This window comes from Dufourea novaeangliae, unplaced genomic scaffold (assembly GCF_001272555.1).
Source record: "Dufourea novaeangliae isolate 0120121106 unplaced genomic scaffold, ASM127255v1 scaffold39, whole genome shotgun sequence".
NCBI lineage: Eukaryota > Metazoa > Arthropoda > Insecta > Hymenoptera > Halictidae > Dufourea > Dufourea novaeangliae.
Window position 1 is genome coordinate 1,615,206 of NW_015373918.1, and position 21,044 is coordinate 1,636,249.

At 43.1% G+C, this 21,044-nt stretch overlaps 1 protein-coding gene across 1 annotated transcript; it reads right to left on the reverse strand.

The window, feature by feature from the left end:
- Positions 1 to 1,770: 1,770 nt before the first annotated feature.
- Positions 1,771 to 19,516, reverse strand: LOC107194446 (centrosomal protein of 164 kDa). The gene is made up of 11 exons (XM_015584071.1): positions 19,268 to 19,516; positions 15,330 to 15,581; positions 9,393 to 10,154; positions 8,251 to 9,098; positions 7,757 to 8,176; positions 6,302 to 6,630; positions 4,515 to 4,951; positions 3,859 to 4,031; positions 3,031 to 3,262; positions 2,619 to 2,813; positions 1,771 to 2,018 (listed from the first exon to the last, which is right to left on the reverse strand). Exons 1-11 carry the CDS (start codon positions 19,344 to 19,346, stop codon positions 1,771 to 1,773), a joined length of 3,975 nt encoding a protein of 1,324 aa, XP_015439557.1. The 5' UTR covers positions 19,347 to 19,516.
- Positions 19,517 to 21,044: the final 1,528 nt, after the last annotated feature.

The window sequence follows — 21,044 nt, forward strand, 5'->3', positions numbered from 1 at the left end:
TTATATACACGAAAACGCGCCCGGAGAGGTTGCTGCTATAGTTTGGCCGACTGAGTCTCGATTACGATTGTGAGATGAGAATAAGAAACTCAACGAATGAAACACCGTTTAATACTGTACTCATTCGATACTGTTTCCCGTTAAACGCGACAGCCAATGACGGGACGACACGTGGCAGGGCGGAGCAGTGGCTCCTCCCCCCATTTCGTGACGTGATCCTTCCCTCGGTCGGCCAAACTGTACGTTTCATACGGAAAGTACACGTACACACAACCCGTTCGGTTATCCGCATACACACATCGTGAATCAGGTGATTTTATTCATCGCTTTCCATAGACAGCTTTTTGGTTTCCGAGCGAAACGAACCCCATGGAACGGTTTTTCGTTTCATCGTCGAACGGGACACGCTTTTCCAGTGATTGTATCGGGGAACGCTTATGAGCTCGAGCTTTGGAACACCTGGTCACGTGCAATTTCAATCGTCGCGCTTCGAACACTCCAGTTTCCCATCGTTCGAGATCACGACGATCCCGTGCGCACGATGTGCAGTCTTTATTGCTCTTTCAGCATAGAGACGAACTGAACTCGTTAGGAACAAGGGGGCGTGAAGTTCGAGAGACCAGCCTAGGCCGGAACGAGTACGTTTCGAGACTTATTCTAAACGACGAATCACGGGAAACTCGCTTCCAAATGAATCGGTTCACCAGGAGGTAATTGTGTAACGCGAACAATCAACTTATAGATTTAAAAAATGCATACATACAAGTGCAATAATAAACAGTGAGAATTTTCGTCAACTGCGTATTTGTATATACGATTGTTTTTTCAATACAATTGCACGTATATATATTAGACCTATAAACTGGTCATTTAATTCCATTTGGAACGACGTGTAATGGAGTTTCCTTAATTTAGCGCTGTATAGTAGGAACTCTGGAGCATATTAGAGCTTCTCCTACTCCAGCTTTGTTGGTTTCCCCATTCTGGTTGCCATTGGTCCCCCACTTTGCCCATCGTAGATCGTGTGTCGTATCTACGTGCGCCCTGAGTCACCGCAGTAGGGTATGCAAAAGGAGATTAGTAATTAACATGGTCCTCTCGTAGACTTTCTCAGTTCGAAGAAACGCAATTTCGAAGTAACTTACAGTGATAGTTAGTGTATATAATGTATGTATATCCCTGTTCCAATTACGCCACATTGTAACAAAGAAACTCCATTCCAATTCTTAACGGACAGAATTGAAATCTTACTTTATAATACCTATTTTATAGAAATTTTCTCACTGCTTATTAGACATCCGATACAATTACACGAAATATTCAACTAGTTTCACAAGAGAAGATATCTTCGAACAGATATAGAAACTCCCGCATTAAATCTGCGGAAACAAAACTGGTGCTTGAACCCTCCGGCGAATTAAACCTTGAACGAAACGATTCTTCTTCTACGGTGAAGTCCGGATTAGTCGCGATAAACCGAGGAACGAGACATTAGACCAACTCAATCACGATTAAGACAAATCCGAACCCACCACAGTGTTAAGTGTTCCATCCATTTAAAACTTTTCATCGATTCAATCGTTACTATTGTCAGAACCAATTCAGAAAATCTCCAAACCTATCCTTTTTTTTTTTACCAAATCATACGAGTAATCTGATATACTCGGAACGATTCGGAAGGTCTGTATTCCGATCATCGGTGTAGAGAAGTTCGTTTCGTCAATGGCTTTCATTTGGAAACGAATTTTTTCGTATACAATAGGATTCCCTTCAGAGGGTCGCCTGACCCGGACTGATCAGGTCAGTGTTTTCGACACGAGCTTGACGCAGCCAATCCCTCAGATTCCACGTTCTCTCCATCAGATTCGAGGTGGCTTTCTCGACGGTCCCCACGCTGGTCGTGAAACCGCTGTTAGGTCCGTATTGGGCGATGATGTTCTGCGTGGTGGTGGGGGGTGGTTGCGCGGCTGTCAGCTGGGACAGGATGTTTGACTGTATGTTCGGGGTACCAAACGTTCCTAGGAAAGAAACGAACAACGTCAAGAAAAGTAAAACCTCAACAAATCTTGTCGCAAGTAGTCAGATTAATATACTTATAGTTTTCTAAACGGAGACCTATGTAATCTTTTTCCATCTATTATTTAGTAAAGGCTGTAGGGATTTTTTTACGAACCGCGGGTCCAGAATGATCCATGTTTCATGAAATCATGAAAGATTATACAAGAGAGAAATCGAAACACGAAAGAATTTGACTATTTGGAAATTGTGTAATGTAGGATATTATTCATGTAAATACTGTGAGTATTTAGACAACCGTTTATAATAGAAAAGGGTATTACTAGCAATATTAAAAAAATTAGTAATACAAAGGGTATTATTAGTAATGAGAAGTCTCAAAGTGTTATCTTCGTACTGCTGTTATTTCACTTTTCCGAAGGCAGGTTATATGGCTGGATTGTTATGGTACACAGCACATAATGGGAAATAACTACTCGATTAAATAAATTATTGTTATGTTTAAAAAAAGATTTGCCACAGGGAAAAATGTCCATTATTTATGCATTAATCCAATACAATAGTTTAAAATCGCTCCTATAACCCTTGAGATTCTTACGAACCTTGCACGTTGTTCGGTTGCGCGGCGAGATGGTGGTATCGCAGCCATCGCAAATAAGAGTACATCAATGTTGGCGGCGGCGGCACGTTACTGTCCTGCCGTTTGTTCAGCACGCCCCAAATCTCACGTATCTCCGAGTTTAGGTTTTCCAGGCTTGCGATGATTTCCGTCGACTCCTGGTAGTGATCCGGTTTGTCTGAATACGGGTGATCGTGACACAAGACCGAAAAAGTAAATTCTTGCGATGAAAATCAATGGTTTAACGGTCTGCCTGTCTGTCGTTCCCAGACAATTCAATGGTGATTCAAAAGGAACGTAATCAAACACAATGAGAAACGATGAGAGAAAGGAAACATAACGGGGATGATACGATGGGTCGTAAGTTGGGGGTGTCTGTTTCCTCATTGCCTCACCTATAAACGTGTCCGTTCCCAGGTCAGTGGAGCTGAAGCCACTGCTGGCGCTAGACATATCGCTCAATGTTAATTCGTCGTTTCGCGTAGAAGCCGCGTCGTTCTCGTTCCGTTTTGCGCTCGCCACTCTCTCCAGTGTTTGCTCTAGTTGTCTCAGGTGTATAACTTTCTCCCCTAAGAGACTCTTGGTGCGATGTAGGCTCACCTCCATATCCGAGAGTTCGCGTTCTTCCTGCAATTCGGCCGTGAGTACGTCAAATCCACGGTCTCCCATTCGAAATTAAAAAGACATTTTATCATCTACTATTTGATCTGAACTTCTTGGACATTGAACGAATTCGTACAAGAAACTGGAAATTTGGGTGTCGATAACTAATCAAAAAGGACATTTGGAAGTTCCTTCTATTCCGATTAAAATCACGCATAACAGCCATGGCTACCACTTCTATTTTCTACAAATCTATTGGACGACTGCTCTATCACCAGGGTATATAAAGATCAACATATCATACACAGTTGAACTCATTTCTCTGTCAGCTATAAACAATACGGTAACATAGAATATATCGTTCCATTGAAGGTAATTATATCATTAATCGATAAAAAAACGATTTAACTAATTCGTTTCGAAGTTATTTTATACCAAGCCCAACAAGAATTAAGTTCAAGTTACAAGTGGATAATCTGTCTAATGTAAGTCGGGATCATTTCATTCCTCAAGTTTTGCAACTTACTCCCGGGATTCACGAAAGAATCGTTCGCTGGTTAATCGATACCGATAATGGCCCGGTGATGGATCCCGGATACATGTAACTTGGATAATCGCACCTGAACCAGTTGTTCCAGGGTCGCCCGTGCGCTTCGCTGCTGCCAAGCCCGTTGTCGGCCCTGAAAAGCGTTCTCCTGGTGCCGGAGCGCCTCCTGGGCCCTCCTCACGGAGTCCCTTTCGACGTGGATCCGGTGCCGGAAGAACTCCAGCTCCGAGGAGGCGTTCGCCGGCGCTAGAAAATCGAGCAGAATCCTTTTCGGTGTCATCCGCGGAGCTCTCGTGAATTCGGTCGGCTAGCGAATACGGCGCGTGCGAGAGACGGAAGACAAAGAAACGAACAAAAGAAACGAACGAGCACGATGACCAGGAAGAAGAATAGAAACGTCCCGGCGGTGCGCTTAGGTGTCGAGGAATGTACGCCGTTTAGCCAAAGTAAAGTCTATAGACTCCTAAGGAATAAATAAACAGGCATGTTCGTGAACAAAGAAACGATCGATCGAACTGTAACAGAAAAATAAGTGTACGGAAATAACGAGCATAGAAGAGGAAAAGGCGAAAAATTCAAGCTGATCAAGCTCTGCGTACTCAAATGGTACATCGAGTGGGGTGTATTTAAATAGAACTACGAAATTAAATAATTCCATGCTTCATGCAAAACATATGTACACTGTCAGAAGTGAGGGTCATAGATTATCCGACTTTCATCGACATTCACCTTTGTCTTGGAAAGGATATCGCAACGTGTAGGCCGATTCATTGGTGGGAAGCTGATCCCCGAGGTCTTCCAGCTTCTCTAGCTGCTTCCTGATGTTCTCGACCGGATTGTCGGGATTATTGTTGTTCGATACGTTCGAACCGGGTCTCGCCGTGCTCCCCGTTCTCTTGCTGAATGCTTTCTTCTTCTTTATCATCATCATGTTAGCGTTCGTCTCGCTGGCGGTGGTCGTGTCGTCGGACTCGAATCTCGCGGCGGTCTTCGACATAGACGCAGCGGCTGGGGCGGTTACCGTCTTCTGGAGCCCAGTGGTGGCCCTCTGGGCGTTCGAGAGTTCCGGCTCCGGTTGTTCCTCGGGCTGTTCGATCGCAGGATGAGAATCCTGCGGCTTCGCGTTTCTCGTCGCGGAGCTCGAGCGCGTGTTCCTCACCGGGGTACTGCGAGCACGATTTAAGGCCTATAGCCAGACATTAGGACGAATCGCATGAACGTGAGACAGTACCTTCACAGCATACTCATCGCGGCTAACGTCAGGGACGAAGAAATATCGTGGACATGGTTTGGGGGCGGGTGGGTTGGTGTAATGTAATTTTTGTACAGTGTGGTCGTCGAGGTTAACACTCTAGCCGTCATCACGGCCATTTCGTGAGTTCGTCTCCGCGGCGTCAAGATGCAAATTCGTCCTCAGAAATCCCCCTGATAACGAAATATTCAACTTTTCAAAACTGTATCCGATAAGTTATTAGAGTCGTTTTTAGTTGCATTGTGCGAACGTTAAGCGGGTGGTCACTTGTCACTCGTCGACGCGTTGGCGAACGTGTTAGAAAGAGGTTAAGAGGGCTCGTCACAAAATATAATTTAGAAATGTTGTTTAGTGAATATATGTACAAAATTTGAAAGCGTAAGGTTATTAAGCACGTGCTGACGTTAGTACTTGGGGTTGAAAGTGTTAAGTAGAATGTTCTTTGGGCAATGGTAAACAAGAAGAATGGTTTTGAATTCTTGTAGTTTATATTATAGAGGACGTTTGAGATGTACAAGTAATATATTACAAAGTTTATGTGGTTAAGTGACGCTGACTGTGAAGGTACTGGAGACAGTGATGAGATAAATGGATGTGCAAGAACGTAACGTTAATACACTTAACATGATTTAGACGAACAATTGCTGTTAGAATACACAGGGTGAAGTCTAAAAAAATTATACACTTCGTGAAAACTTTTCAGAATAATATTATTATCATTTATATTTATACAATTTTAAAATTGGAAGTAACCTGTATATTCGAATAGGTACGGATAGAAAGCATGCTTCCATGCCCGTTTAAAGGACTGTCACGCGTACAAACACTCTACAGTATAATACAACGTGTCAACCATTTGCAATTCAATCATTCTTTCGTATTTCTCCATAAATTTAAACTCTGAACTTTAAACAGATTCTATACAAATTTTACAAAGGCTTCTACAACGGTGTCGAAGACTACTACGTCACATGTATACCACTGTCACGATGAATTAAGAAATTGCAATCTCTATTATACACATTCCTTCCAGAAAAAAATGATACAACACTATCCCGTTCTTTTCATCAAGGTCCATAACCATGGTCCAGATTGTTCTAACATAATCACCTAAAAATTTCAATCTTTAACTCTCTAATCAGCCTCTCGACATCGACTAATCGCCACAGCAGAATTTGTTAAAATTGATGTTCGGTAGACAAATGGTTTGAAAAACAAATGGTTGACCAAAGTGATCCACAAAGAAAGGTCAAAATCGACTCACTTTTGTTCCGACGACTCGGTCCTATCGGTTCTCGTCCTCGTGGACGTCGACTTCTCGGTCTCAGAGGCCGATGTGTATCCCATCTTCCTCCAGCTCCTCCTCTCGACAGCGAGACGAACGTCGTTCTTCAGCTTCCTGTACTTCTCCTTCAATACCGTGTACTTGTCCTGCAGCAGTCGATTCTCCGATCTCATTTTCTCGATGTCGACGGTCTCCTGCTGCACCGATCGTTGCTCCGACTGCTTCCGCGCCTCTTTCTCCGCGTCCCGCGTGAAGTCAGCACGGATATCCTCTAAACGTTGCTTGTGCATCTTCCGCGTGAGAGCCTCCTGAAACGGCACCAGACGAGACTCGCTTCAGACAGCGTTCACGGGAAACACGGAGCTCCACCGTTTCATCAGGACGTTGACAAACATCGAATGACAAACACCACCTGGTCCATCGGATCCTCCTCGATGCGGTTGTTCGACCCTCCAACGTAATCAGAAGCGATTCGAACAATGGCTGCTGGAAATAATCGAACCTAGATCCCCTAAGTGAGAATCCTCTAAGATCCTCTAACCATGTAAGAACACTTATCAATAATCTGTCTGGGTGACTTAGGTTTCCGTGTTAAAACACCAGGACAAAAAGATCGTATATTTTTTATCTGTTTTATTATTTCATTGTAAAATAGAAACTAGTAACTTTAATGTCCTATAGACGATTGGAAAACTTCTGAAATTTCGTAATGTTCTGTAAAGTTGACTTTCAGGTAGAAGTCCTAATACTATTTTAATATTATAAATATATGGAACATAATTCATTGACCGTCTTACTGATACTAGCTAATAGAACACAGACACCGTGTGTTTATAACAGAAAAACTTAACAGATTCCGTAAATTTTTATTTACTCTCCTCTCGTATCGATTTATAAAACCGTAGACTATCATTGAAAACAGAAATGTTTTTGTCTTGTTCGTGTTACAATTTCTCATGTCTATTCTATCGACAGTGACATTGCATGACAAGCTTTATTGTTCATCGAAATATGTATGTAATCCTTGGGAGTACACACAGTTCCAGGAGAAACTCTGCGGTCAAGTTACGTCAAGTCGTGTTCCGTACGGTGTTACACAATCGTGGGCGAAACTGGGGGACTGAATGACGAATCTATTAGCACCAAAGGAGCTCGACGAGCAGTTTTATTGCGTTCGCAGAAAGCGAAGTTGCCGGCTAACGATGCCTCGCTGGACGAACGCCTCGAGCCTGAGTTAACTAGCCTGTTGCATAACGCCAATCGTTTTGTATCGCCCATAGATAACCTAATTTCCTTAAATAACGACGGATTCGAGGTAGCTGTTTCAACTGGTAGAGTGACGTCGCGTGGATCGACAGGTTGCGCAACAATTGTCGCGCGTGTGCGCGCACACTCCCAGGTACATTAGAGTAATAGGCATCGTCAGGTACTCACGTCGATTCGAAAATTATGCAGAATATCAGCTAGACACTTCTCGTGATCCTCCGTGATTTTCGTTATTTTCTCCCTTTGCTGCATCATCAGCTCGGTGCGTAAATCCTCGAACTCTTTCTCCAATTCTTTCTTCATCCCCTCGATTTTCTCCGTATGCTGTCTGGTCAGTTCTATTTCGTTTAGTTTAGCAAGCTTCTCCTCGCCCAGGTCACGTTCGTGTTCGTCCTCCAGCTTTCCCAGCTCCTGGTTCCTCAATTCCAGCAGTTCCCTCCTCCTTTCGTCGAGCTCTGTCTTCAGGTTGGCCAGAATCTCTTGTCTTTCCTTCTCGTAACAGACCTCTAATTCAGCCTTCACTTTTTTCAGACTCTCCAGCCTTGCCACGTCCATTTCGGCGATCAACCTCTCGATCTCCCGTTCTTCCTGTAAAACCATCGAATGTATCAGTGGAAAGTGTATTAAGAAAAGGGGAGGTCGACTGGAACGCAGATACCGACCTTCTCAGCCATCTCACGTTTTAGCTCCTCCAATCTGTCGGTCAGGTTCCTCTGCAACAGCTTCTTCTGCTCCACGTAGTTCTCCTCCAGTTCCATCCTCGTCTCCTTTAGCTTGTCTTCGAACTCCTTCTTCAGCAAGTCAATGTCGGTCTGGTGATCCTTGCCCAACTTCGACCTGACCTCGTCGAAACTCCTGATCTCACCGCTGTCCTTTCGTGAAGAATCCTCCTCCTGATTGACTCTCGAGAAATCGGAGGTGTCGTCGTCATCCGTTTGCCTCTCCTTCGAGAATCTTATCGCCGATTTCCTCGGCTTGTCCGTTTTTATCTTGCTCTTCCTGAACTCGTCGGAGTCACTGCTCCTCGGCACGCTGCAGTCAGTCTCGCTTTTCGAGACAAGATCGATATTTTTCACCTTATCGAACTTGTTCGGCACAAAGTCCAGGCTACTCTCTCTCGATACACTCTCTCGCGACGAACTCTCTCTCGCCATCTGGCTACGGTGCTCATTCTCGGAGACGTTTTGGACGACGAACCTCTTGCCGACGACTTTAGAATTTTTACCTAGAGGCTCGACCTTATCGGACGACGAGCTCCTGCGAGTGTCTTCCTCGACCTTGCTCTCGGAATCGTCTCTGTTCTCGTCGTCGAAGCTCTGGGAATTCGATCTCTGAGAGGACAGAATCATACCGGTGATCTTATTCGAAATCACAGCGGATATTCGTACGTCCTGCTCCTCTGACTCGGACTCCCATTCCTCCACAGATCCTGAATAGGTGAACTTGATGTCCACTTCTCTCTCTATGTCGAAGCGAACGCTCTTGCGCTCTTCCTCCACTGGCCTGTCGTCTGTCGTATATTAATCGAAATTAACACTCAATTTGAAAGAATGATCCGTTTATTTTTTTCATTAATTGCTAAAGTATTAATTAACCAGAGTATATAAATAAGTATAAAAAATAAGTTCTACTTAAGAATATGGAATATCATAATAAAATAGCGATATGCAATGTTACGTTAATCTTGGAACAATAAGGAATCAGTTCGTTAACATTTCATTTAATTCAAAAATTTCTAATCTAAAGGATAACCTGTACCCTAAGTGTTTGTTTAATCTCTGAAATGAACATAACTTTTCCTTACCATCTTCTGGCTGCTTTTCCCTGAGAATCGACTTCAATCTCTCTCCTCCAACCGTGGCGCTCCCGTCAGCGATCGCGACAGATCGAAAGTCATCGAGCTTCCCGGCCTCCTGACTGGGCGTAGTATCTCTGCTCCTGTTGCTTTTCAGAAACATAGTCCCACCACCGCTGAGCGTGAGTTCCTTCTGCTGACCGAACTGGCTGGGATGTTTTTCCTTGTCGAACTTGTCAGGTTTCTCTGACTTGAACAACGTAGATGCGCTCAATTTATCGATGTCTATGACACTCTCCTCGGAGCTGAACTTGCAGGAGAGCTGCTCCCACTTCTCGTTTCTGGGGCTAAGTGATTCTGATCTTTTGAGGACTTCTTTCAGGTCTAGCTCCTTTATAGGCAGGGTACCGTCTGTCGTCGCTGAAAACGTGGAGGCCACAATTTCCAAGAGCTTTGGACACTCGTAAAACTTCGGATCCTGGAACTTCAGGTTCGTGTAGTCTCTGCCTACTCTGTCACTCGACAGAGGAGTGTCCGGCTTCTGGTCGTCATGGAACTTTGGCTGCTTTTCCTGATTCGGGCTCTCCTTTCTCCGTGCTCCATCAGACTTGTCTAGTTTCTTCAGGGGTGTAAGTTTCGTGGGGATCCTGGTCGGTTGTGAAGTAATCTTTGTAGAGAGTTTTGCCGTGTCCTTCGACGAAGAGGTCTCCTTGGGCAACGTCGCCTCCTCGTGTGATTCTAGGTCCTTGGCGGTTGTCTTTGAATCCTCCTCTGTCGATCAAAAGATATACATCAGTAGCTTTGTTAGATAATCGTACTTTGATTTCACGTTCAAGAGACGTTTTTATAAGCGATGGACACAGAACCAGTAGAGCGAGATATGGAAGAGGGGGCCAGAAAGAAAACATTGAATAGATATAGATAATATTGATAGAACATTATGACTTAATTATTAAAAGATTATACGAGATTCCGTATAGAAGAAAAGCCTCAGATAGTAGTTATCAATCCATTTCTTCAGTTAAACTACGAAAGAAGACAAATATATAAATATGCACTTGCTGTATTAAATTGTCTTTGCCGAAGGTACATATTACAATATGTTCGACTAAAAATATATTCTCTGTTGCTGTTTCGATACGAAACGATGGGGGAACTCGAAAGAGATGGGAGTCGATACTCGGTTCATGGATCAGAGAAACGCAACCTTTCTTCGATCACGATGGCCCACTCGAGGGAAAAACGACTGTGTTTTTTCGTCCCTCTTTTCCCTTTCGCCTCGGAGATAACAGGGACAGCAATGAAACGGATAAGAAAATACGCCTAAAAGCCTGGAAAAGCGCGGTACCGATTATTATATATCAACGAGGAGTGCTCTCGACACGTCTAGAACCGTGTGCTCCGTTTTTTCCTCCCGGTTTTTGAAACGCTTTTCACGAGCGCCGGGCGTACTTGTATCTCTTTTATCCTTTTGAGCGAAACGATTGCGTCTAAATAACGAGCGATGGTCGGGAAATGTTTACGATTCTTTTTTTTAAGTTTGTTGATTCGTTAAAGAAGGGACGGAATACGTTTAAATAAAAAGAGGTACGAATAAAGAAGGGAATAAGTAATGGACTTTGTTTATAGTGGTGAATTCCTGAAAATAAAGCCTTCGAACCATTCGTCGATGTCGGTGAAATTCAAAAACCTATGCTCTTTACACAGCCGAGCCTGTAATCTTCTACTATCCGCGGAACGGAAACGAAAATGATGGAGGCTGTGGAACCGCTACCAAATATTGACTTTTCACGATCCTGCAATTTCGTCCGTGCTGATCCGACCTCATCCACGAATGTGAAGACGACCGTCAACCAAATGACACTTTATAATAACGATTGTAATAACTAAGAAAAGAGAGACGCTTCTCTTGTATGGCAACCTTGATCACTTACATTCAAATCCGCAAAATATATCGTCGTCCGAGTTCTTAATAGTTCTTAGTCCATTTTTCAACAAAATTGAATTAATCAATCTACGTGCGTCTCATTGGCTCAGAGAATACAAATTCACCATAATGTAAAGAAAATTCAACCTAGAAAACAACAAATATTCTTACAACTCCTAACTCTGAAACTCTGAAACTCTGAAAGTCTTTTTTTCTTAATGGTTGTAACTCTAAATACTAACAAGAATTAAAAATTTATGTTAATAAAATAAAATTTTGTCAAATATTGTAACAAATAGCAACTCACTAGATGATATTATAGCGTGACTGATTATTTCAGTACTTTCCTGTCTCCATGATATTAAGCTTCATAAACTTTAAACTCAGTTTTCCCAGTTCAGAAACTAGTAGAGATACAACAATTAAGAACTAGAGAGACGATATTGAAATTAAAACTTCGACTAATTTCATCGCACAGGACGTCAATAAACCATGACGAATATTATCCCAAGAATATGTATTTTGAACCATTTCGGTAGAAATATGAATATACCAAAACCTAAGTAGCAAAATATTATTCAATTGAATTTCGTTTTGGCCACAGCAACAATTTTTCTACGCGAAGTTATAATGACGCGACTATTTTCTGTTCGTTCTGACTGAAAATTTTATCCAACCATCGCGATGAGCGTCTATTTACCGCTCCCTTTCGATTCAACTCGCGTCGCACGGCTCGGAACCGCGTCAGTAAAACAAGCCTCATCCCGGCGACAATTCGCGTTCGATACGCGACGGCGGCGTCGGCGCGATAATTGGACGGATCTACATTTCAAGCGACTATTACGTACTTTCACGAGCGAGCGCGCCGACACGTGAGTGCCTTAACGAATGTGTCGCACGCTCCCGCGGCTAGCCCGTTCGAAAAGAGTTTTCAAGGGCCCTCGGGTACGAGCGGCGACGTCGTCCTCGTCGTCCGCGCCTATCCGATCGAGGGAATCGCTGAACGAATTCGTTCGTCTGTAACTGTATTGCCCTCGAATCGCGTGGAATGAACACACATGGTCCCCTTAATTCGGTTGGCTTGCTGCATTCTGCCGAGAGTCTATGGGGCTCGTTTGTGCCGCCGCGACGTGTTTCACTCCGAACACGGTAAACAGAAAAACACGTGGTCGATACTGGATTCTCGATAATGATCGATTTCAAAAGATGTTTATAAAAGTGTTTCTTTTATTTTGAAATTTGAAGGAATATCATTTCGAAGAATGTTTTGAAATATTTCGTTTGGTTAATATTAGGTCTGCCGATAAATAACCAATTCCTTTTTAGTAAACTTGTAACACAGCTTAAATTTCAAACACCTTTCTGCTGTTTTCTTCTTTCAAAATGGCGGTGAACACAGAAGAACGGGGATAGATATTTCAGAAACGGTACGGGCTTTTGATTTCCTCGGAGATAAGTGTTGAATTTGACAAAATATTGTGTATTACTTGTTGGTGCACTTGATACAATGGTGTATATTATTAATGGACTATCTGCTTTTGATCTACAGACAACTTTTGTTTGATAAAATTTATGGATTGCTCATTGGTATTCAGTCTCGATTACTAAATCAGAAAGGAAGATTTACCTACTTCGCTTGTCACTTAAGAAATTCAACTGATTATCCTAATCACTATACCTCTGTATAAGTAATCACAGAATTAACAGTAAACCGACAAATGCGTTAATTCCCATTAACGTTTCTACGATAAATACAGAAAACCCGTTATCCATTATTCACGCTGCAAGCCCATCGAATGCCTGATTCGCAAGAACGACAACCCTCTTCCATATCATTACCAATTGTACCATTAACAAAACAACGAACCTCTGCAATCCATATCCCGAATAAGTTTCCAAATATATTTACTAACAAACAATCGCTTTTATCGTCTCCAAATCGACCGTTCTCAGCGATAAGCCGCTCGTTATCGCGATCAGTTTCGCGCTTATTCGGTAAACAATTGACAAAGTTTCGATTCCCAGCTGCTTCTAGCTGGCGAACGCGAAAAGTTACATAAAATCTGAACGTAGTAGAGTCGCGGTTACGTAAAAAAAAAAAAAAAAAAAGAAGGAAGAAAAAACAGAGCCGAGCGAATAAGTAGTGGTTGTCCACGAGACCGGCCGGCGATCTGCGGTCATTGGTAAGGAAAACGAAACGCGTGTGTGCAATTGCACGGAGCCGACAACGGGCAAGGTCAGGCTCGCGCGCGAGAGAATCGTTTCCGTTTTACGTAACGATCATACGGGTATCGTTCGACGATACCGCGCCGGGTAATCGACGAAGGAAGCGTGGAATGCGAAACGAAGAATTTTCGCGCGTGCGAAAACTAGCGAGAACGAAACGGGAGGGGAACGGACGTAATCGCCGAGCGACAACGGGCCAAAAAGTTCGGTGAAACGACTAAAAATATAATTCATCTTTTGACGAGAGGCCAAACTCGGGGGAATCGAATGCCAACCGTGGTCCTTGGGTGGCCGGATCGAACGAGCACCGCTAACGAGATGAGTTATTAGCGTGAAACGACGAAGGAAGCTTTTGGCAATCGAGCGTGACAACAGGTGTTCCCTCGGACGGCCTAGGAAAATTATGGGACCGATGTTGTCTTTCTCGAGTCTCTGTGCATCGAGACGCGATAAGATTCAGTGGTAGCGAACGATAATCGATTGTATCGGGATTACGATTATATCTTATCGGATGTACCGAAGTAGTCGATAAGAGTGAATTAGAGCTAATCGATACCGGGGAAAAAGTCGGATTCGAGGTAAAGAGATGTCCGATTAACGGTGTACATTGTATTCCGGTCGAGTGTCTGGAATTGCTAGTGTGAAATCGAGCAGCTCGCTGTTGACGCGTATCTTAGCCTTGTGTCGGACCAATGTCACGCACGTGTTGGAAGATTGTTTATCTATAAAAAGTAAATTGAGATTTATATATTTTTCTTACTCGCTGGTCGGAACGTGTGACGTAATGTACGACGGAAGTTATTGAACGCCTTCTGTGGTACGTGGTGGATAATTTCCACCGCTAATGATGAAAAACTTTCACTTGTTCTCGGAAAGAAGTATCGTCACAATTCATATTTAGTAGTCTTTATCTATAAAATCCTTATCGATATCTACAGGATTCTTATGTATTGTATTCTTATGAATAAAAAAGCACTTCAATTTTTATTCGTTATACGAGATTGTACATCTCGACGGAATATTCGTCGATCTCTGTTCGAGCAACGATAACCCGTTAAAGGAATAAATATAGAAATTCAGAAACAACTCCAGCATTAACTGTCCAACTGAAAAAAAGAACCTTGACAGAAAGAACAATCATTCAACATCCACGGACGAATAAAATTTGTCTGGGTAGAACGAGGCTTCATGAAAATAGTTCCAAGTGTTAACCCTTTGCACGAAAGGATCATGTCATCCGCGTAAACGAAAGAGCAAAAAACAAAAGATATAGAGAAACGAAACAGTAAAACATGCCATCATCACGAGTCAAGAAATCACTTCAATACTTTATTCATGTACAATATATTTACATGCCAGTACAACAGGCGGAAATGCAAACCCCGTTAAAAAATAAATAACGCTACATCGGGAACGGGAAAATGCTTGACCTACATACGAGCGTATACATTTGCTGCACTGGTTACTGATGCCAAAAAAAAAAAAAAAAAACAGGTACAGAGGTAATCCTCAGTCTATATCACATTCTCGAGGGGGTCGAAACGATAATCAATGCCACCCCTCTACCATCCAACCCCCACCCTTCTGGTCCATTCACTACGGAATAATTGAAACGAAAACGAAAAACGGGTAAGGTATGTGTGTGTGTGTGTGTGTGTATGTGTGCTCTGTGCGATCGGTCTCTGTCACGTTCTCTGTCGTAGAGGACACACGGATGCATCGTGGATGCAGTCCAAGTGCAAAGGGTTAATCCTATATTTTCCATTCAGCCGTAATGACGAGGCAATCCGTACCGACGCTCATTTGCCTGGTGTTGTTCCCTGCCCTGGCCTGTTCGACCATCTCCTTGTACACGGCGTCCAGCGGGTGCTCCCAGGTTGTGGTTCCGGTGGAAGCCTGGTAATAATACCAAGCCCCAGTCGCCTCGTGGAAGCACGGCCGCCAACCCTTCGGCAGAGCCGCCATGAGGCCCTCCCGGGCCAAGTCCATAAGGTGCGGTTCCGCATCGGGGTCGATTCCCAGGCGTCTGGCATACTGGAGCACCTCTGAAAAAGCAACCGTTCCCGCTCCATTAGTCAATTAGATAGTTGACGGTGGTGTGTACAGAGTGTCTTGAATCCATGGGTGAATACCGTTTTTTCGAAGACTATTTGTATTCGATTACAATTTCTACTAATTCTTCGATCATTTTCTACTTAATCAGTTAAAGATTTTTAAATCCAATTTTGTCACGATGTGTGTAACAATGTGAACTAGATCGTATTTTTTGTACATCGAATAATGTTTCGTTGGCAATTATTCTTACTCATTTTGTTTTATTCTTATGTACGGAAAATCATGTAATGGTTTAGGGTGAAACAAATATTCTACAGACGATTTGAAATTTTCTTCTTATGTAAAATTGGTATAAGAATTTTTTAACCTTGCAATATCTTCCGAGAGTGTAGTAGGTACTGAAACCGACAGGATTCTAATCACCTCATATTGAAATATATAAATAAACGCGTTGAGTGGTGTAAAAAGTAATTGTCCTGTATAGGGTTAAAAAGGATGTTCAATTGTATTTCACAACTAGATAGATCGGCATGCGTTAATAACAGTAACAAGGAGAGCTAACATGTCAAAGATCACCATCTGTTTTTAACGATATAGCTCCCCTAAAATACCCATCACATACCCTTTACGAGGATCGTCGTCATAGAAATTAATTTCCCTGGAAACAGTCGGCTTTCGCTCGGAATGCGTGCGCCCACGAGCTTTATAAAGCTTCCAAAGGGGTCAAGGATGTCCGCGGAATAAAGAAACTCTTGACGTGTTACGCCGGCATTGTTCAACCCCTGGAATCTTCGTGTCGCGAAAAATGAAAAAAAAAACGGGCGGGGGTAGATTTCAGCGTACCTGGGTTAAGGGTGAAATTTTTAAATTGTCTGCTACTATAAATACTCCCGTCGATGTGTAACACGAGAAGGTATTAATATACTCTTGGAACAAGTGATTTCAAGGTTCTCGAGTCGGCCGTGTGCGGGTTATAACGATGCCTATCGATTATAGGCCAGGTGGAGGGTACACATGGTAACGCGGAACTGTTGTTCCGGAAGAAAAGGGGCGTTAAGATGTCTTCACGGTAACGCACACCGTTACTTGGCCAACAAATTGCGTAGTATTTACGTGGAAAGAGACAGTATTGAACTTAGACAATTTTTAATGTTGTACATACTGTATGCATTAAATTAAAATTTTCATTAAACATAGAATAAACTAAAAATACTACGATCTTGAATTAGTAGTTACAACTTCACAATTCTTCGTGCGTAAAAAAATGTTTCGCGTGATTTTAAGAAATAATCTAGAATGTCTTAGCACAAACTAAAAAAACATTAAGGTTGAAGGACAAGAGAAAAGAAGTGATCCAATAAGATACATTCAAGTAAAAAATGTTCTCGAGAAGTCCACTGTAATACGAAAGAATTTATAGAATCTACCCTTTATATTCGTCTAACCTCTGAACTTCAAAGCGCTTATCATGACAAAAGCTAACAAACTCTCTGATAACGACAACCGTCTATTATACTCGCTCGCTTTAATTCGATACACCGTTCATCGACCCTCTTTCGTGCTTAATTAATTCTCCAGTGGCCTGTACTACTTGGGCACACTTTCCAGTTAAATATCCGAAAATTAACGGCTTAAAGAGCTACCAGAGAGGGACGGTACACCGATGTCAGATAAAACGCCAATCTTACGCGACGTTAATAATCTCGTTCCATTCGATCGAACATCGTCGTGGACAATTAACGTGGAACGCGTCATGTTGCGCCGCTGACGTTTCACGCGATCTGTATAAATAATTCATCGCGCCCCCGGGTTCAACCGTGTGTTATTCCGTCGAACGGGACGCACGTCGTCTCTGTGTACCGATAAAATGAAACGTGCTCCCGTCTTCTCCAGAGAAGACATTTTCCCCGTATTCCATTATCATAACGATCCTGTGAACGTGAAAACTTGCACAGGTGAAATGGATTCCGTTTGGCGGAATCACGTTCGAAAACTGCCGCGCACTGCCGGAAGCGCTGGCAACGTTCAAGTTTAACGGTATAATTAGCCACGGAAGATCAGGTCCCGATGGCAAAGAATCCCGTTTTCATTCATCGAGCAGCTCTGAATAGTTTACGAGCCTACGTTGCGGGCGAGTCGCGAACAGCAAGAGTACTGTGAAAGACGACCGATTAAAAATTCCATCATGGAAGTCTTTGACAGGTGGCTACCCCCGGTGTACGAGGGTGAACCCGACGGAACATCTGTCTTCCCTTCAGGGGCGGTGGTGAAATTTTTGTGAACGTCACGATCGCTACGATCTACGATTTCATGGATTCTGGATAGAGTTCGTTGACGGAGGTTCTGAAATATATGTGTTTTGGGGATGATTTTTGGCGAGGGTGATATCACGGTCTGCGGAATTCCGTCGTTCGTCCGACTGGCACAGGGGGGAGGTTCTCGAGCCTTACGACAAAACTTTCGCCGCACTGCGGATCCTATTGATTTTCCTCGGCGCGCTAGGCTACGAGCTCACTGCTCCCGTCCGGCTGCGGTGTAAATAAACAAGGAAACTCACCACCGACACCGTTCAACCATTCAACGTTTTATTTATGACTTTTAAAATTTTGACCATTTTCCTATTAAATTGTTAAATCGAGTCATTGGTACATTGAATTTAATTTCAATTCTAGGGAGAATTGCCATCGTACATTGTGATATACCATGTGACATCATCCGGTGCAATAGGAACTCTTGGATGCAATCGCGGCGCAGTTAAAATCGTCAGATTTATTTACGGAATTCTAATTACCTTCGGGGAATTTCTTGGCCTGAAATTCATGGAGCGAGTGGTTTATTATTTCCGGAAATATCAAATTATAATTATATTCTAATTACAAAGAATTCACTGTCGTTTATTGGAATGAAAAAAAAACCGTGACGTAACCTGAAAATATTGCATTAAAATGGTAGTACTTTTTAATTTTCAACCAGTCCTCACGGCATGCTCCGATTTGTACCCTAATCTCTGAAGACAGCAACGAAGCAATTTTTAATCCGAGCACCCAAAAACTCATAAAAATATTATCGAAAAGAGCTCGCAATCATAAATCGAACAAGGAAGCGTAAATACTGACAACTGGCTGAAACCACCCCCGCCATGAAACGCCAGCCAGTCCGCTGGCACGTATGTACATACACGTCAGTTTTCATTGCGCAACCGAATGTTTCGCAACACAATGTCTTTTCCATCATCGGACTGTATATCAATCCCAGCACGAATCTCTATATTTCCCCTATAATCGATCCTCAATTGGAATCAACCCACGACACGCTATCTTTCCTGTCTGTCAAACGCTTCATCCGTGAAGGTTATACGGTCGTCTAATGGCTCGATAAAAGGATGAACTGGTAGACAGGAGTGCAACGACAGGAGAGGACGCGATTGTTCAAGGCCGCGACCCCAGAGGCTCGTCTCACGGAATTATGGGTCCAGTTAGGGTGCAGGAAGGGGGATTGACGTTCGATGGCGAGATGAAGAATAAACCACCCCCTCCCCTCCCTCCCGTGCTACATCGATCGTGACTGAAGAACGACAGGGGGTAGGGGGAAGGGTTTTCGAATGGGCCCCAAAAAGATCTCACTGGGGGGGAAGAGTGGGGGGTGGCTGAGGACCTCGAGTTTCTCTCGCACGTACCTTCGTTCGACGGATGCGACGTCTCGTCGAAGACCTCCCTGCAGACGATCGTGGCCGCGCTGTCCTGGGAAATGCTCATGCTAGCGCGGACGATGAACAGCCTGGTCCCGGGAGCAGGACGTTTACATAACGCGCGTCACCAAGCGTGCCGTCACACGATAGAGTCGCGCGAGCCGGTGCCCGTCATTTTTCCGTCACGGCGGACGCGTGCACGCGAGAGAGTTTCGCCCCGGCGACGAGGCCCGTCCGACGACGGTCAATGTTGAATTCGACTTGAACGTAGGCGGCGGAAAGAGAGAAGAGAGACAGACAGAGAGAGTGAGAGAGGGGGAAGAGAGAGAGAGAGAGTCGGAAAAAGAGGGAGACAGAACCGGTGCAGCGCCCCCGGTAGCCTGACCCCGAACTAGGCCAATGATAAGGAAACGAGCGGCACCGCCGCCGGCAACTGTCTTATCGATTAATCGAGAGACCAACGTTGCGTTCGTCGCCGGCTCGACTGTGGCGGGAAATATTGAAGGGAGAGTTTTTGTTTTCTTTTTTCTTTTTCAGGTGATTTAGGTTAGTTTGGGTTGATAAGACGTAGAGAGGATGAGGGTGAGTTTGAATCATGAGGAAGAGGGGGTGAGTCCATGCTGAACTGGAATGTGAGAAGATTTGTCTTTTGAGGTATTTGCGTTAGGCAGTTTGTAGTAGATTGTATTGTTGATTTATCATTTGTTTGATTCGTCCTGGTGGTTAATAGTAAATTTGGAGTGTAGGGCCAATTTGGATGGATAGGGCAATCTTGTTGTCTTAGGCGATACTTATGTATTTAATGGTGTCTTTCTTGGGTGACACTTGCTGAATGAAATCTTGTTGTATACATTAGAATGCATTAGTGATGAATAATGCAATAATACATGTACGAAAAATAAATGCTAAACGTAAGGGGATAAAATTTCGTTTAATGTGTATTGTATTTCTTTAGAAGCTTCAAAGTGTGTCTGATTAATAAGATAATGTAATATATCCTTTTCATTAAATTTTCATACTGTGTTATTAAATTAGTGTATTTGTTTTCTCTGGCTGGGTTTTGAAACCTTGCACTGTTTATATTTAGCGAAGGAAACACTATGTCACATTTCTGTCGATGCAGTTGAAAGAATATTTAAACCAGTTTTGCTCAACGTAACACTAATAAATATGTATGAAAAATAGGGTATCGCAATAATTTTGTGAGTACAGTGGACAGTTGTAGACATCTCTGAGGAGAACTAACAGAACAATAGTCAATAAAATATGTTTCTTCAAATCATAAAGAAAAAGTATCTTTACATAAATGATACATAGTAATCGCTCGATAATTGATCATCTCGAAAATGTAGAGGGCCAAATTGCCAGGAGCTGATCAAATAACGAACGCCAATTATCCGCGCGCTTTCCCCACCAGTCGTCCGTTGAATATACAATTTACAATGGTATTTGTAAAAATTTAATAACAATTGCCTCAAATACTACTTATACATAATACTACTTAATATAAAGGCACCGTTTTCGCGTGGCTGACACACGATCAGGTTGCTTCTATCTTTTTTGAGTAAAAAGAAACATAAATGATTATTAATCTATACAAGTGACACTCTAGTTTAGATTAAAATGTGCGGGAAGTGTCAACAAATCCAAATACACAAATATGTCATGACGTATCCTGCCTCGCATCGCCTCTACAGGAGCCCGCGGTTGCCCGTCACTTGCCAAATATACATATAGTAGAGTATCACCTGTTTATAGCTATTGT

Excerpts from the sequence above, each read along its gene's own strand:
- LOC107194446 (XM_015584071.1), bottom strand. The coding sequence starts at position 19,346 with ATGAGCATTTCCCAGGACAGCGCGGCCACGATCGTCTGCAGGGAGGTC. Across the intron at positions 4,952-6,301 it reads ACCGAGTCGTCGGAACAAAA|TACCCCGGTGAGGAACACGC; the intron begins GTGAGTCGATTT and ends TCGTGCTCGCAG. Across the intron at positions 2,814-3,030 it reads GGGAACGGACACGTTTATAG|ACAAACCGGATCACTACCAG; the intron begins GTGAGGCAATGA and ends ACCCGTATTCAG.